Source organism: Homalodisca vitripennis, unplaced genomic scaffold, assembly GCF_021130785.1.
Source record: "Homalodisca vitripennis isolate AUS2020 unplaced genomic scaffold, UT_GWSS_2.1 ScUCBcl_1890;HRSCAF=6079, whole genome shotgun sequence".
NCBI lineage: Eukaryota > Metazoa > Arthropoda > Insecta > Hemiptera > Cicadellidae > Homalodisca > Homalodisca vitripennis.
This window is the reverse complement of record NW_025778043.1, coordinates 37,027-51,891: the sequence shown is the minus strand read 5'-3', so window position 1 is coordinate 51,891 and position 14,865 is coordinate 37,027. Positions and strand designations below refer to the sequence as shown.

General features: G+C 32.0%; 1 protein-coding gene across 1 annotated transcript in view; it reads right to left on the bottom strand.

Moving 5' to 3' along the window:
* Positions 1-209: 209 nt before the first annotated feature.
* LOC124371738 (peptidyl-prolyl cis-trans isomerase D-like) overlaps positions 210-14,865 on the bottom strand; it is a 42,878-nt gene continuing 28,222 nt past the window's right edge. Inside the window, exons 5-8 of the mRNA XM_046830077.1 lie at positions 14,424-14,540; positions 11,291-11,409; positions 3,079-3,205; positions 210-870 (exon numbers count right to left, since the gene is read on the bottom strand). Coding sequence (XP_046686033.1) covers positions 646-870; positions 3,079-3,205; positions 11,291-11,409; positions 14,424-14,540 — 588 coding nt within the window. The 3' untranslated portion in view covers positions 210-645. The remainder of the gene's footprint in view (positions 871-3,078; positions 3,206-11,290; positions 11,410-14,423; positions 14,541-14,865) is intronic.

Genomic DNA, 14,865 nt, shown 5'->3' with positions numbered 1-14,865 from the left:
TATAACTTTTCTATGAATTGAACCTTCAAAACATTCAATATAGGTTATATACATGAACATTTCAACAGAGATTGATTCATAAAAAGTACTTGTAGGAACAAAGAAACATAAATCTAGGGTATATTAAATGATTTCAGTCCAAATTTTTATTCTATAAGAGTTATTGGATATTACTGTTAACATATATGCAAATGTTCAATGGTTTCATGTGTGTTCTGGATAGCTGTTCCCCATGATAGATGGTGTAGGAAAACTTAAACTGCAGTACTTTGAACAAATAATTATTCAACTACATTTTCAAACAACTGCAATGTTATTGGGAGATAAAAATTCTGTTTAATCACTTCTCTAGGAATTCAAGAAAGTGGTTAAAAGCACTCTTGGTCAGAGTGCTAAATCATCAAGAGATCACAGCTGGTTTCAAACAATAATTATTATATAAAAACCCATTGAGAAGTTGGCAAAAGATAAGTTTCTTAAAATCTGGTAAATCAGTTATAAAGTTAGAAACATTGTACTGTATCTACAATGTTAATAATTATTCCATTATTCCTATGCAACAAAATACAGCAACTGAATATTAAAAGTAGAAAAGTGTGGAGCCAGTCTAACATATCACAGAAGGTTGGGAGGTGTGTGGGAAGGTCACGTGCGGAACATGCGAGCGCACAGGAGTCGCTCGGCCTGTTGGTAACTGTGGAGGAAGCGGTTCACTCGTGAGATCTCACTCAGTATGGCCGGTCTCTGGTCGGGGGGAGCCAATACTAGCGCCGCGTGCAAGTCCGCCAGCGCCTCCTGATGTTCATTGAGCCCGATATTTGCTAACCCTCGCCGGAACAGTGCCTTTACGTTGCCCTCAATATTTGGTACCTGTTATAGAACAACACAGTAATGATATTCCAATGCCTTTGGTAAAACAATCATTCCCCTTTATCTCCAAGCCACTCATGCACATTATTAACTCATCATTAGTTTATGATTTTTTTCCCATGAAAATTAAAAATTGGTAAGGTAATACCTCTTCATATAAAAGTAAACACAAAATACCTATCAAGTTATAGACATATATCATTGTTACCTGTATTCTAACAAGTTTTTGAAAAGTAGTTTATAATCAGCTTATGAAATATTTGGAATTGAATCAATTACTCGATAATGATCGACATGGTTTTCGACTGAGCAAATCCACAGTTACAAGCATGTGTAAAATTTATCCATTAAAGACTCAATTATTGACAGAAATGAAAAAGTTATTGGGAGTTTTTCTTGATCTTACCAAAGCATTTGACAGTTTGTCACATGATGGGTTGCTTGTGAAACCATATTATTCTCGACTTTAAATTAGGACTGTGTAACATGTGTTACTTTATAAAACTGTTTAAGATGTAAAAAAAATATAACAACCTAAATAATATTTTTAATCACCATGTTTACAATTTAAGATATAAAAGGTAAACAACATAGACTAAAGTTTTATGAAAAGAAAACTATTTTCATTGGTAAAAAATTCTTGTTTAATATTCCTCTTAATATTCAAAATGAGCAAAATTATGACAGATTAAAAAAACTACTGAAACATTATTTGTTAACCTTATTTTTATACTCTTTTGATGAGTTTTTTCTGTAAATATGTAGATAACTTTAAGTATTATTTGGAGTTTTGCTAATGTATAAAATCCATTAATGTATCTGATGTATGATATATCTGAAATCAAAGTAGTTAATAAGCTAACCAGTAAGTTAACTTCACCATGATAAAATAAAATTGTGTTTACTTGATCTGTAGAAGTCCACAGAGGTAAAAAAGAGATTAAAAAAAGAAAAAAAAGTCAAACAGGTTTTTGTCTGTTGCCGTTACTTGTGGTGGATGTTTATTTAAATTTATTTTGATGCCATTCCTGTAATCTGTACTTACATGTATGAATAAAGAAAATTTGAATTTGAGTAGTAACTTATAATATAAATGTATATTATTATAAGTTAACTCGCAACTGTATCTCAGCAATGACAAACTCGGAATCTTGTTTTGAGTAGTATATCAAATCTTGCACAGAGTACATTTGAGGAGTGTGCGGGAAGAACAATGAGTGTCTCTGAAACACTATTCTGAGAAAAACAATCTATTGAAACATATTTTTAAACAAAACAACCTTTGTGTTTATATTATTATATTTATTTATTCCAAATTTTTCTATTAATTCACTTATACTGCGTAGCATATGACACAAAACATTGATTTTGATTGATATGCCTTGCCCCTGAAGCCATACACATTGTAGTTGTCACAGACCTCTATTCTTGTACTTTTATATCTGACATAAAAGAGTGAGTTAAAAGTAAGGTTCAATAAGACAAGCAAGGCATAAGTTCTGACAATTCCTGCCGTTAAGACAATTGAAGTTTGTAATAATCTTTTACCTTTCTGAATTAGAAGTATTTTGAAAGAACTTTATTCGACTTGCATTCCATTCCAAACTTCTTGTATTTGAGCCTTCATTCTCTTTGCTGTGTCAGTAACTTATTTAGGCTGCTTTTTCTGCTCAAGAACTACACCACACTCAATATCCAAAATGAATACAATCATGAATACCCAATTTTAGTTATAATATTCTACTTAGTCACAAAAGCTGCATGAAACTAAAATCTGGACATATAACAGCCTCAACACTGAACAACTCCACTGGATTCGGGGAGTAAACAGAAAAGTTGTGACATAAAAATAAAATGTGGAGGCTACAACAATTGTGATGGCAAGCAAACTCAGTTATTCACTCTCAACCTGACGGCACTCATCATTCTTCCCGCAATGCCGGTATCTTTGGTATTTAATTTAAGTACTATCTAAGCGACTTGCTTCCAATTCCATTTAACTGCACAAATTCTAGTAAAATAAAGTACCTAAATGGTATTCACCTTTATTGTTTTTCTTGCACACTCCACATATTATAAAATATGTTACTTTCATTGGTCATACAAATGTTACTTTCATGCGCAATTTAACCAGATGTACTGTATTGCTAATTGTGTCATGATGAATTGAGCATTACTCACCACAATTATTTCAATTAGGTCTCTTACCTGATTACAATAGAAGATTGCTTCCCGATAGCGCTTTATTTTAATGCACGCCAAGGCAACGTTGAGACAGCACTGCTCTCGGACTTGTGCCAGTACACTCTGTTCGGCTGTGTGAGCCAACACATACCTAGACACATCACACGTGTTCACATATAATTGTTAACTAAAAGGGATTAAAGTACGATGAGGCAAAAGAACGTAATAAATGGTATTAATAAGGAATTAATAAATGGTATCGTGACGCCCGACTTCAGATATTCTGTGGACAATTACGCTACATTAACGCTCAGCAAATCCCACGGAAGCACCATTATGAAAGATGTCCATGCTGAAATGAAGATACAAGCACAATTTAAAGCCATAACTTAATTTGTTCTCCAAATGTCCCTCTGAGTTAAAGGCCTTGTTTATGCTCAGACAAACCACAAAGCCGGGAAAAAACACCATCAACTAACTCAATCTTTTTTTATGTAGAAAGTTGTTCTCAATATATTCTAAAGACAGTTTGACTATGAAATGTTGTCTATGTAAAAACGAAGTACATAGTTAAATTAGTTCCTGACCTACTCTGCGAAAACAGAGAGAATATAGAAAAAGAATGTAAAATGTTTTTACAAATAGTAAAATATCCAAAATTATAGTAAGTTTTGTTTATAATCGATAAGACTCTATATAGCTCTTTAGTTCTTGAGATATCCAGCAGAAAGTTAAGCTTCTCCAATACTATCACATAGGAGGGGGACATCGAACTTGATGCTGCCTATACAGAAATGATGCATGCTGGATTTCAAGTTTATACATAATTATCTCAATGTATTATGGAGACACACAAAGAGACAGACATTTTGCAAGCCCTCTGAGTGATAGGCTCAGCCAATAAGACAAGTTAACCCTAGAAGTGTGTCCATGTTACCAAAGATAAAACGTCAGTCCATTTTTGACGTGTTGCAAGGGTTTTTTAAAGAATTCGTAAAAAATACTTGATATCAAGAAAACATATATTGTTATATATCGTTTTTCTTCTCAGAAGTTGTACTATTTGAAATAGGAATAAATGTTTTGATATACTTTGGTTTAGTATATATTTTCATGAAAATAATGAGAAATTGCAAAAAGTGTTATATGAAAATTTCAAGTTTGGACCTCTGTAAGGTATTGAAATATTACAGTAAGGTCAAAATGTTAAATGTATAAAATGTAGAGAATTTTATGCCAAATTAGAAAATATATTAAAAATTTCTATTAAACAAAAATTGTAATTTTGCCATTTTTTTGTACAAAAGCAAAAATGTACAAGGGTTTGGGGTTTTCATTTTTATTACCTCCAAATGTGACTATATATTTATATGAAAAACAGTTTTCTATTGTAAATTATTCATGCTATTTGAAAACACTAAAAGTAAACAACAAAAAATAAACTGTTATTTTATTATAAGCTTACAAAAAAAAATCTTTTGAAAAATGAAAATATTTTGTAACAAAATTCAGAAACAAGCTACAAATTTTCACTTATACTTTATGTTTATGTAATTTTTGAATATACCCTTAGTAAGTATGTTTGTTTGGCTAAAATAAAATATAAGATATGTTCAAATACTTTGGGAAAGAACTGAGTTATGACATTTTTTGTTAACAGTCGCACGTTGAAGAATTTACTCATAAAAAGTAATCTGGTTTGCAATGTAAAAAAAAATATGAAAACATTTTTTTTAATTTTTTTACTTGTTATATTATGTTAGCACATAATGTTTGAAAGAAATACACTCAATAATTTTTGAAATTGAGTAAAAAATAAATGTTGTGCGTCAAATATTGTAAAACCTTGCATTGTAAAATGTTTGACAATATATAAACAATAGATATTATAGTTCAAAAATAACATTGTTTTATAATGTTTTTGTCATTTCATATGCATTTATGCAGTAGAGTATTTCAACCTGAAAAAATAGAGACCTAAATTGTGAAAATCGGTAAAAAAATAAGCTCGTGGTGAATATAAAATGGTCAACAATGGCCGACAGGGATGGGTTGGGTTGGTCTTGATGCGACGCCGTGATTCATCTCTTTTGTTTCGCACTGCCGGAAACCTACTGAACTAAATTTACCGCTGAAAGATTGTACGGTAGATCGCTTCTTTCACTTTACACTGTTTTTTTTATTTTCTTTATTGACAATAAATAACTGTGTGAATGTTATTATACTAACCAGCATAAAATATGCTGGTTTACAACTTTAGAATTGTACCTTTTTAGAATATTCATAGTAAATCAACTATTCATTCTAATGACTTTCTGTTTGCACTGAAAGAAAGACTATTTCATTCCGCGTCTATTGACATATGGCAGCACTGTTTGCAGGCAATACGTAACTTGCTGTGATTGGTTGAAAATGACGTATTTCTTTGACCCGGCCACCCGCGAAATTCAACTCAAATGATGACTTCTTCAGAAAACATTTAACCACGACTGTAATATTGATGTTAGAAAAAAAAACGTTTATATGAAAATTGTAGAGTGGAATCTCACAATTTCAATGATATCAAAAACATGGTGATTGTTTAAAGATAAATAATTATTTTTAATGAAAAACTGAACCGACATACAATATGCTGGTTCCGCACAACACACATAAATTACAACCGACATAAAATATGCTGGTTCCACACTTCTAGGGTTAAAAAATAATAATGTCATATATAAGAACATCAGCCAACAGCTATTTTTGATGATGAAGCATGCTGGATTTCAACTTTATACATAATTATCTCAATGTATTATGGAGACACACAAAGAGACAGACATTTTGCAAGCCCTCTGAGTGATAGGCTCAGCCAATAAGACAAGTTAAAAAATAATAATGTCATATATGAATCGGTAAATGTTAAAAGGGCGGAAGTCAATTTTTTTGACATATTCGTTTTATGACGGAATAATGTTGTGATTATATAGCCGCACCAATTCGTGTTAAAAGGGCATCTGAAATAAATTTACTATAGTAACCATGGCAACATGAATTCTTTGTTTTTTGTTAAAAGGGCTGAAGTCCGGACTTCCGCCTTTTTAACAAAGATTGGTTGACTAGCAGCTGAGTGGACAAACAACATAACCTCAATTTGCTGCTATAGTTTCTGAATCAGTGGGTGTACCGTTTTGGCTATTACATAACTCATTAAAATATCAGTAGTATTAATTATAATTTAATGTTAATTTGATGGCGGGAAGTAGTGGTAGTGACGAGGATGTCAATGTAGGAAAGAAGAGAAAGCAAAATCCTCAGAACTACAAAAGAAATCAAATTAAAAGTGCAAGGTTATCTGGCCAAGCCTATGAAAGTTTTAGTGGCAAGAAAGTAGAAGAGAAAAAGGTTGGAAACCCTTGTAGGTAAGTAATGATATTAATTATTATTACTGTATTCAATTGGCTAATAAGAACAGAATTAAGTTAGACTAGGCTACTAACAATATTATATTGCATATACCTGGAGGGTGGTTTATAAAGTTTAGGCCTAGGCATATTACTAAGCAGTGAAATCTAGCCCCTCCATTGATTCAAGGTTTAAGTGACCAGTATTCTCGTTTTATATGGTTCTAACGTTAGCCTCTTGTGATATAAAAAAAAATTAAATTAAGGCCATTACTTTCTAGTAAAAAACCTGTTAAATTGTAAAAACCTAACCTAGTAAATAGGCTGTTTATTAACAGAATCTACTATAATGTAATGTGGGTTGATCTGAAAAGTTCATTTTGTTAGTTTTATTTTCACACATTTAAATGAATAAATTAATAAATTTAGCTAATAATTTGGTTTAAAAACAGTTAATTTTGGTGGTTGTTTTTTATGTTGCAGATGTTCAGCAAAATGTTTTTGAGCACATTGGGCCAGAAAACATCCAGGATACTTTTAACCGATTTTACTCTGCCTACAAGACAAAAGATGAACAGGACCTTTTTTTACATGGCTTGATTGATGTTGGAGACGTTGTAACCAGAAGACCTGGATCACGCGACATCAAAGGGAAGGAGCGCGAAGAAAATGCAAACATTCGCCCTAAAAAAAAGGCAGGTGGCAACAGCAACACCTTCCGTTACCATATTCTTGTTGGAGACAGGAGAGTAAAGGTATGCGCAGCAGCCTTCATTTCAATTTTTGCCATTTCAGAAAAGAGAGTAAGACGAATAAGGCAGCTAAAGACCAGTAGTAAGCCAGTTAGGGACCTTAGAGGGGCACATACCAGTAATACTTTGGCTCCAGAAGTTTATCAGGAAATTGACAAGCACATAAGATCATACCCAACTAAGATAACCCATTATTCTGGGAAAGTGAAACAGTTTCTTAGTGAGAAACTGAATGTAAAACTAATGCACCAAATATTTTTGGAAGGACACCCTGAAGTAAAGGTTTCGTACCAAGCATACTGGAACTATTTTAATACCAATTTTAACTTAAGTTTTGGCCAGCCTCAGGTTGACACTTGCTGTACGTGTGAGGAGTTGAGCATTAAAATAAATTCGCCCCATTTAAATGACGTTGCAAAGCGAGTAGCTGTGGCTGAAAAAATTGTACATAAAAGGAGAGCAAACAAGTTCTACAACTGCATTGAACAAGATGTTACTGACGCAAAGAATAAAATGAACAGTAATGTATTACCATTGGCAATTGACTACATGCAAAACATTTCATTACCCCAAATACCGGTTCAAGAACTGTTTTATATGCGACAACTTACCGCAAGTTTGTTCTGCGTCCATGATGTTAAGAAGAATGTTGCCACCATCTACCTGTACCATGAAGGAGAAGCACGAAAATCACCTAATGAAACGTGTTCATTCATTTTACACTACCTCTCCTCTGTGCCTGAAAGTGACTATGATGAGCTGAATCTGTATGCAGACAACTGCGGAGGACAAAACAAGAACCATTGTTTTTGCAAACTGTTTCTAGCACTCACAGACTTAAAACGATTTAAAAAAATAAATCAGTTCTTTCCTATTAGGGGTCATAGTTTCCTCCCATGTGATAGGGACTTCTCCATCATCAAACGGGAGCTAAAGAAACATGACAGAATCTATAGTGTTCATGAAATCACTGAGATAATCATCAAAAGCAGCAAAAGCCAGAAGTTCATAGTGGTTGAAGTAGACAGCTCTAAAATGGTTTACAATGTTAAAGATTGGTGGCCAACCTTTTACAAACGGAACATTGCATCAGAAGAAACCAAAAGGAAGCGCAAAGAAGAAAGAATCTTTTTCGGAATAAGTAAGTTCCACCACTTTGAGTACACTCCGATCAACAAGGCGTCTGTAGAGCAAGACAGGAAATCGATGGAATCCTTACTCATACGTTCAAAATGAGTATGATCACATGTGGCAACAATGAGCTGCATCTTCCAGACCAAATAGCTTATCCAACAGGGAAGGTCTCTATTAAAAGTGCAAAACTAAATGACTTGAGGAGGTGTTTACAATACATTCCCAACGAACACGCTAAGTTTTATAAAGAAATTCTCGAATGACCTCAAGACAACATTCCTGGTGTAGTCGAAATAGTTGATGAGACAGACTAAGTATCTCTTGGATGTAAATATGTATAATATATTAATAAACTTGTTATTTTAATAATTTTTCTTTATTTCCCCGTCTAATCAATGCAAGGAGCAATAAAACTGAGGTTGGTTTTGAGATAAATGTTAAAAGGGCGGAAGTCTACCAGTTTTAAGTGCTTTTATCCGTCACATAAAATTTTATAATTCTTTTTATACATTAATTTTGTGTTTCTACATACATGTATGACTAAAAAAATACCACATGTATTATTAAATATGAATATTTTAGAACCTACACAGTTTTTTTTGATTTCCCGAAAGTTCACTCAAACTGACTTCCGCCCTTTTAACATTTACCGATTCATATCAGAACATCAGCCAACAGATATTTTTGATGATGAAGCATCATGCTGGATTTCAACTTTATACATAATTATCTCAATGTATTATGGAGACACACAAAGAGACAGACATTTTGCAAGCCCTCTGAGTGATAGGCTCAGCCAATAAGACAAGTTAAAAAATAATAATGTCATATATAAGAAACATCAGCCAACAGATATTTTTGATGATGAAGCATCATGCTGGATTTCAACTTTATACATAATTATCTCAATGTATTATGGAGACACACAAAGAGAAAGACATTTTGCAAGCCCTCTGAGTGATAGGCTCAGCCAATAAGACAAGTTAAAAAATAATAATGTCATATATAAGAACATCAGCCAACAGATATTTTTGATGATGAAGCATCATGCTGGATTTCAACTTTATACATAATTATCTCAATGTATTATGGAGACACACAAAGAGAAAGACATTTTGCAAGCCCTCTGAGTGATAGGCTCAGCCAATAAGACAAGTTAAAAAATAATAATGTCATATATAATAACATCAGCCAACAGCTATTTTTGTTGTAGTTCAACTACATAACAGTAATAGTGCACTCAGTTTAATTTATGGTTAGTGAGTTACGAAGTAGGTATTTCATGAATTTTGTTGACTCATATATTGTCATAATTATAAAAATCCACTAACGGCATTGAAACAGTTTTACAACACTATAAATAATATGTTGAATTGTAAGCTTATATTTGACAACGAAGTAGATAAAATAATGAACATTTTTAGAATCTATTTAATTTTTTGTACCTATGAAATTAAACAAACTGTATTGGTTGTATTTGGTGACAAATTTCACATGATTGCGGCATGAATTAATATTTGCCTTGCTGGGTCAAGTATAAAAATATGATTTAAAGTATAATGGTACTAAGGAGTACCATTACTTTTTAGTCCCAGGTTTTATAATTAATATTTAAATTACTTTAGATTTACATTTGTGAAATTCCTTTCTATTTTATTTAATAAACAAACAATTTTGTTTTGTAAATAATGTTGGAAAATAAAATATGTTTGAAATAAATTCTTTCATCAAATTTTTTTATTTATTACCAAACATTAAACTGACAGCAAATAGCTCTTGGAAACAAATATTTTTAGAAAAAAGATACTTTTATGAATACCATGTTGTACATTACATACCATTTAATATTTTTATAAGAGAGCAGAATATGACAAGTCGAATACAAAAATAAACCTATAGCTAGTAAACAATGTAAGTGTTAAAAATTCCATTGAAAATCCAGCTAATTAAAGGGCTGAAGGTCAATCACTTCAATTTAAATCCGAACCAAAGTGATGTACATGGTTACACAATCTCCGAGTAGACATGCATTATATTTATTGTGTACTGGTGTTTACACCATTTTAGTACAGGGAAGATTGAAGAAGCTATTTTGTTATTGATCAGCAGATGTAGCAATATTTCAATAATCTATTACAGTAATCACCATTCCTAACATCAATTATAAATTTCTTTAAACTTAATTACCTTTCTTTACCATCTTAGAAATCATTTCCCCCATACCGCTACAGTAAAAACCTGTTATAACATCTCACACATATAACTTTTCTGCTAATAACATCTATTTTACATTTCATCGTAAAATTGGGCCTTTTTAGAGCAAAAAGTCTTACATTTATTGTTTTCCATACATGGGCTAATAACGTCCACATAGGTGGACTAATTTAAAATAGGGAATTTTAATATTAAACTAATGTAAAATGTTAACATTGAAAATGGTTTTAATAGTATGAATACTTTTTTTAAGTAGGTTAGGTTAGCTATGATTCATTTTCATAAAACAACAGTAGTCTAATGTTCTTACTAAATTACCTTTTAAACACTTAAGAAATAGTTTTTCTGGTCTCATTTTTTTTCAAGACACCAGAAAATTAGAATCATATGTGACGTCATGGTTTTTATAAGGTGAATAAGAAGTATACTCTAAGAATGTTATATAGACAAAAAAATATCAGAGGTAGACCTGAAATTATTTTGTTGTGACCTGGTCTTCTGTTCTCTTTTTGATTGTGTCCATCTTAGGCAAATACTTTGATAAAAAAGAGGGTTTGATTGCATAATGGTTGCATCTTCTGAATTCATACAAGTCTTTCCTTTTCTTGCCAGATAAAAATGGCTGCCAAGAAGAAAGTTTCTAATGATACGTATTACATATTAGTAACCTCAATTATGTCAGTAAAAAATTTTACATGTCAACTATGAAATTAATTTACTTTAAGAAATGCTTAAGTGTGATAAATGTACCAGTCAAGGTAGCGCAAGGCCTTGATGTATTGTTGGTGAGCGTACACCGAGTCACCATCTCTCAACATCTGGTTACCGGCATCCTTGATCTTCTTCACCGCTACCAGAATATCATTGGCCTGCAAAATTGTGATTATATTATTATTTTGTATAGTTTTAATGGGGGATTATGGTTATATTGTAGCCCTTGTAAGTGAACAGGGTCATTGTTAACCTACACCAGAGCTCAGGGAAATTTTCGGAAGTCTTTGATTAAAGATATTTGTGAAGAGGAGTAGACAGAGAATTAGAGATTATTCAAAAGTACACAGCTATGAAACCAGAAAATGCTTTAAATCAATTAACAGTTTTTGTTCACACGGCAAGTGTTCTCAAGTTTTTATGGTAGTAGTGTTAGATTTTTTTAACTTTTTGCCTACAGAAATAAAAGAAGTTTCTCTTCATTCGTTTAAAAGATACATTGAAAATAAACTAACAAAAAACTATTTTAACTCTTAGAGACTTTTTTTACATTAAGGTTTTAATTGTTAGTTGTTGATTTTTCTTTGTTGATTGTTGCTTGTTGAATTTTATTGGTTAATGGATTTTTTTTGTTACTATTTTGCTTTTACCAATGTGAATGAAATATATATATTGTATTTTCCATATTACAGAAAATGATTCACGTGTAAAAACTTTAGTATTAGTATTAATTAGTATTTAGTGTAAAAGGATAGTTTTAGTCCAATAACTGCAATTATCTTTAAGAAAAAACATGATGAATGTCTGTACATAGTCAACTAAACTATGGAATCACCCTTTGGGGAAACTCTGGCTATTGTGATAAGTTGTTTGTTTTGCAAAAAAAATCATTAGGCTTATTTGCAATCTGCCAAATTTGACTCACTGTAAACCATATTTTATCAAATTAAGCATTCTTTCCCTCCCATCTCTTTTTTTTACACTAATGTACATTAAAGAAAACCTCTGTGCTTTTCAACATATGGCTGATATTCATGGCTATGAAACAAGGAATAGGCTAAATATTGTTACAAAAAGATGTAATTACTCTAGCACTCAAAACAGCTTTATATATCAGGACATTAAGTTATTCAATGCATTACCTAGTGACATCAAAGGCATGTCCCTAAACAAGTTTAAAACCACTATTAAGTTATGGTTAACTGAAAGATGCTTGTATAGTATAAGAGTACTTTGATGTATAGGGTAACTTTTAACCTGTTTTTAGTCCTTTGCCATCACTTTATTTTATAAATTTTTAGTTAATTTTACACCTAGACCGTTAAATTGCAATTTAAAATTAGGTCTAGTTCTATTAAACAAAATATTCACGGTTTTGACAATGTCCTGCATAATGACAAAAAACTTTATTCTTGGATATAGTAAATAAAACATGTATTTAAAGGGTTGATGAATTTTTAAAATGTATTTGTATTTAATAATTATTATAGGTTAGTGTGGATTGTTGCTTTATCCTTTAACTGATGACGTTGTTATACACTTTGCGTTCTGACAATAAATGATTGATTGATTGTACTAAAAAGTTGTTTGGCAATAGCTTCAAATTAATTAACAGTTTTTGTTCACACGGCAAGTCTTATAGTAATACCATCATGAATTACGGTATTTGAGTTATTTAACGTTAGCTACATTTTAGGTTGTTTTCATGCTCCACTGTCCTTTCTACTGACTCAAAGTTCTGGATCTCATACAAACTAGAGACTTGTGTGAAAAGACAGTGTGTATGCAACAAAGTACAAATATACAGGGAGCAAGGTGCATTGAAAAACAAATTGTTCCTTGTATAAACAATAATTGAACTTAAGATAGGTAGCATAGAAGAGTTGTAAACATTATACCGCTGGGATATTTTGAGACACTAAACTATAACAAACTTGATTAAAAATAACTATTTTTCAAAGATAGGCCCCACAAACAGGAATATCATTACAGCAGAGAAAATTAATTAACTCATGTATTGTTTTTATAACCAATTATTTACGAAAACCAATTTAATTACTCTAATTTTTTATACAGTACACCCTCTATAATCCGGCACTGTGCCAGTTTGGCACTCCAGTAATCCAGCAGATTTTGATGAGCGTGGAGTGGTGGATTCAAGTTGAGACAAATTACTGGAAACTGTTGTTAACAAAAAACCTACGAACTGTGCTTAGTTTATATTTCAAGACAGTAAGCGAAAAATGTCTCAGTGTAAATGAAAACATAAAACCTTAACTCTGCAGTGAAAAGATTAAGTTTGTTTTCAAAAGCAGTGACAATGTGAAAACTGCCAGGAAAAATTGAAAAAGGGTTTCCTGACAATTAGGTTTACAATTCCCTTTTCAAAGCATGTGAAGGATAGTAAGAAAAATTCATAAAGCGTTTCAGAATTTGGTTGTCAAGTACGACGGGCAAAAAACTATCATGTGATATTCCTGCAGTTGAACCTTTCAAGGAAAAGTTTTAGTAATTCATCGAGACTGAACTCCCGATCAAGTCTATAATGCAGATGAGAGTGATTTATTTTATCGGCTTTAGTCCAAAGCTGCGATGAATTCCTTCGCTATTTCTGTGAAGTGAGCAGAAGAAAATTGTGTACCTTCTGGTGATATTCTTGTTTTAAAGAGGCTTCAAGAGAAAATATTAAAAGTGTCTTTTCAAGTCAAGGCACAAAATAAAATAAAATGTTTTTTCACTTCAATGGAATAGACCATAAGTTAAAGTTATGTCTACTAGTAGTGTGGTACAGCACTGATAAAAACCAATTATTAGACACTTAACAAGAATGTTTAAGGAAATTGTTTTAATGCCTTTCATTTAAATTTAGTACACAAGTATTGTAATAGTAATTTTTAATAGTGTTCGGTGTAATAAAACACATATTTTCTACACTTTAAGCATTTTTATTGATGAAGTAAATGGTCCGGCGTTTTCATTGATCCGGCAGAACTGTGCTCTGATATCTGCCAAATTAGGGAGAGCCTACTGTACTCCTAAATCTTTGACTTAAACATCTTTATTGATTGAAATATTTGATAAGTTTTATTTGGATATAATATACATCAGTTGATAAATAATATACATCAGTTGACAAAGTAATCTATTACAAGAAGCATTACAATGTTGGTACCTGAACAGTGTTAAGATCTCTGTCCCAGTCATCAGGATACGGAGGGTAGAGATCAGCATCACAGTAAGCCCAGTCCTGCCCAGGCTTTAACTCCCCGCAGTTCCAGATCTTACACACCTTCACACAACATCATACAATAGTATTTACAGCTTATACACATAATATTTGGAGATTAGTCTTAACAGATTTCCTTGATGTGATAAATGGGCATAATTATAAAAGCTTACCGCAAAACCTGATTTTCTAAGGATTTATTCTTTTTATCCAGGACCATTTTTAGACAGTCATTGAATTATTCATTATTTTTGTCTCACTTGAACTCTAGTTCTTATCAAGAGCATGTAATATTGAAAAAACTTCATAACTTTAACCCTCTCCCGGTCGAATTACCGCGACGTGCTTTTGGCGCTACTGGGCTGAATTAAATCGCCCGCTCTGCCGC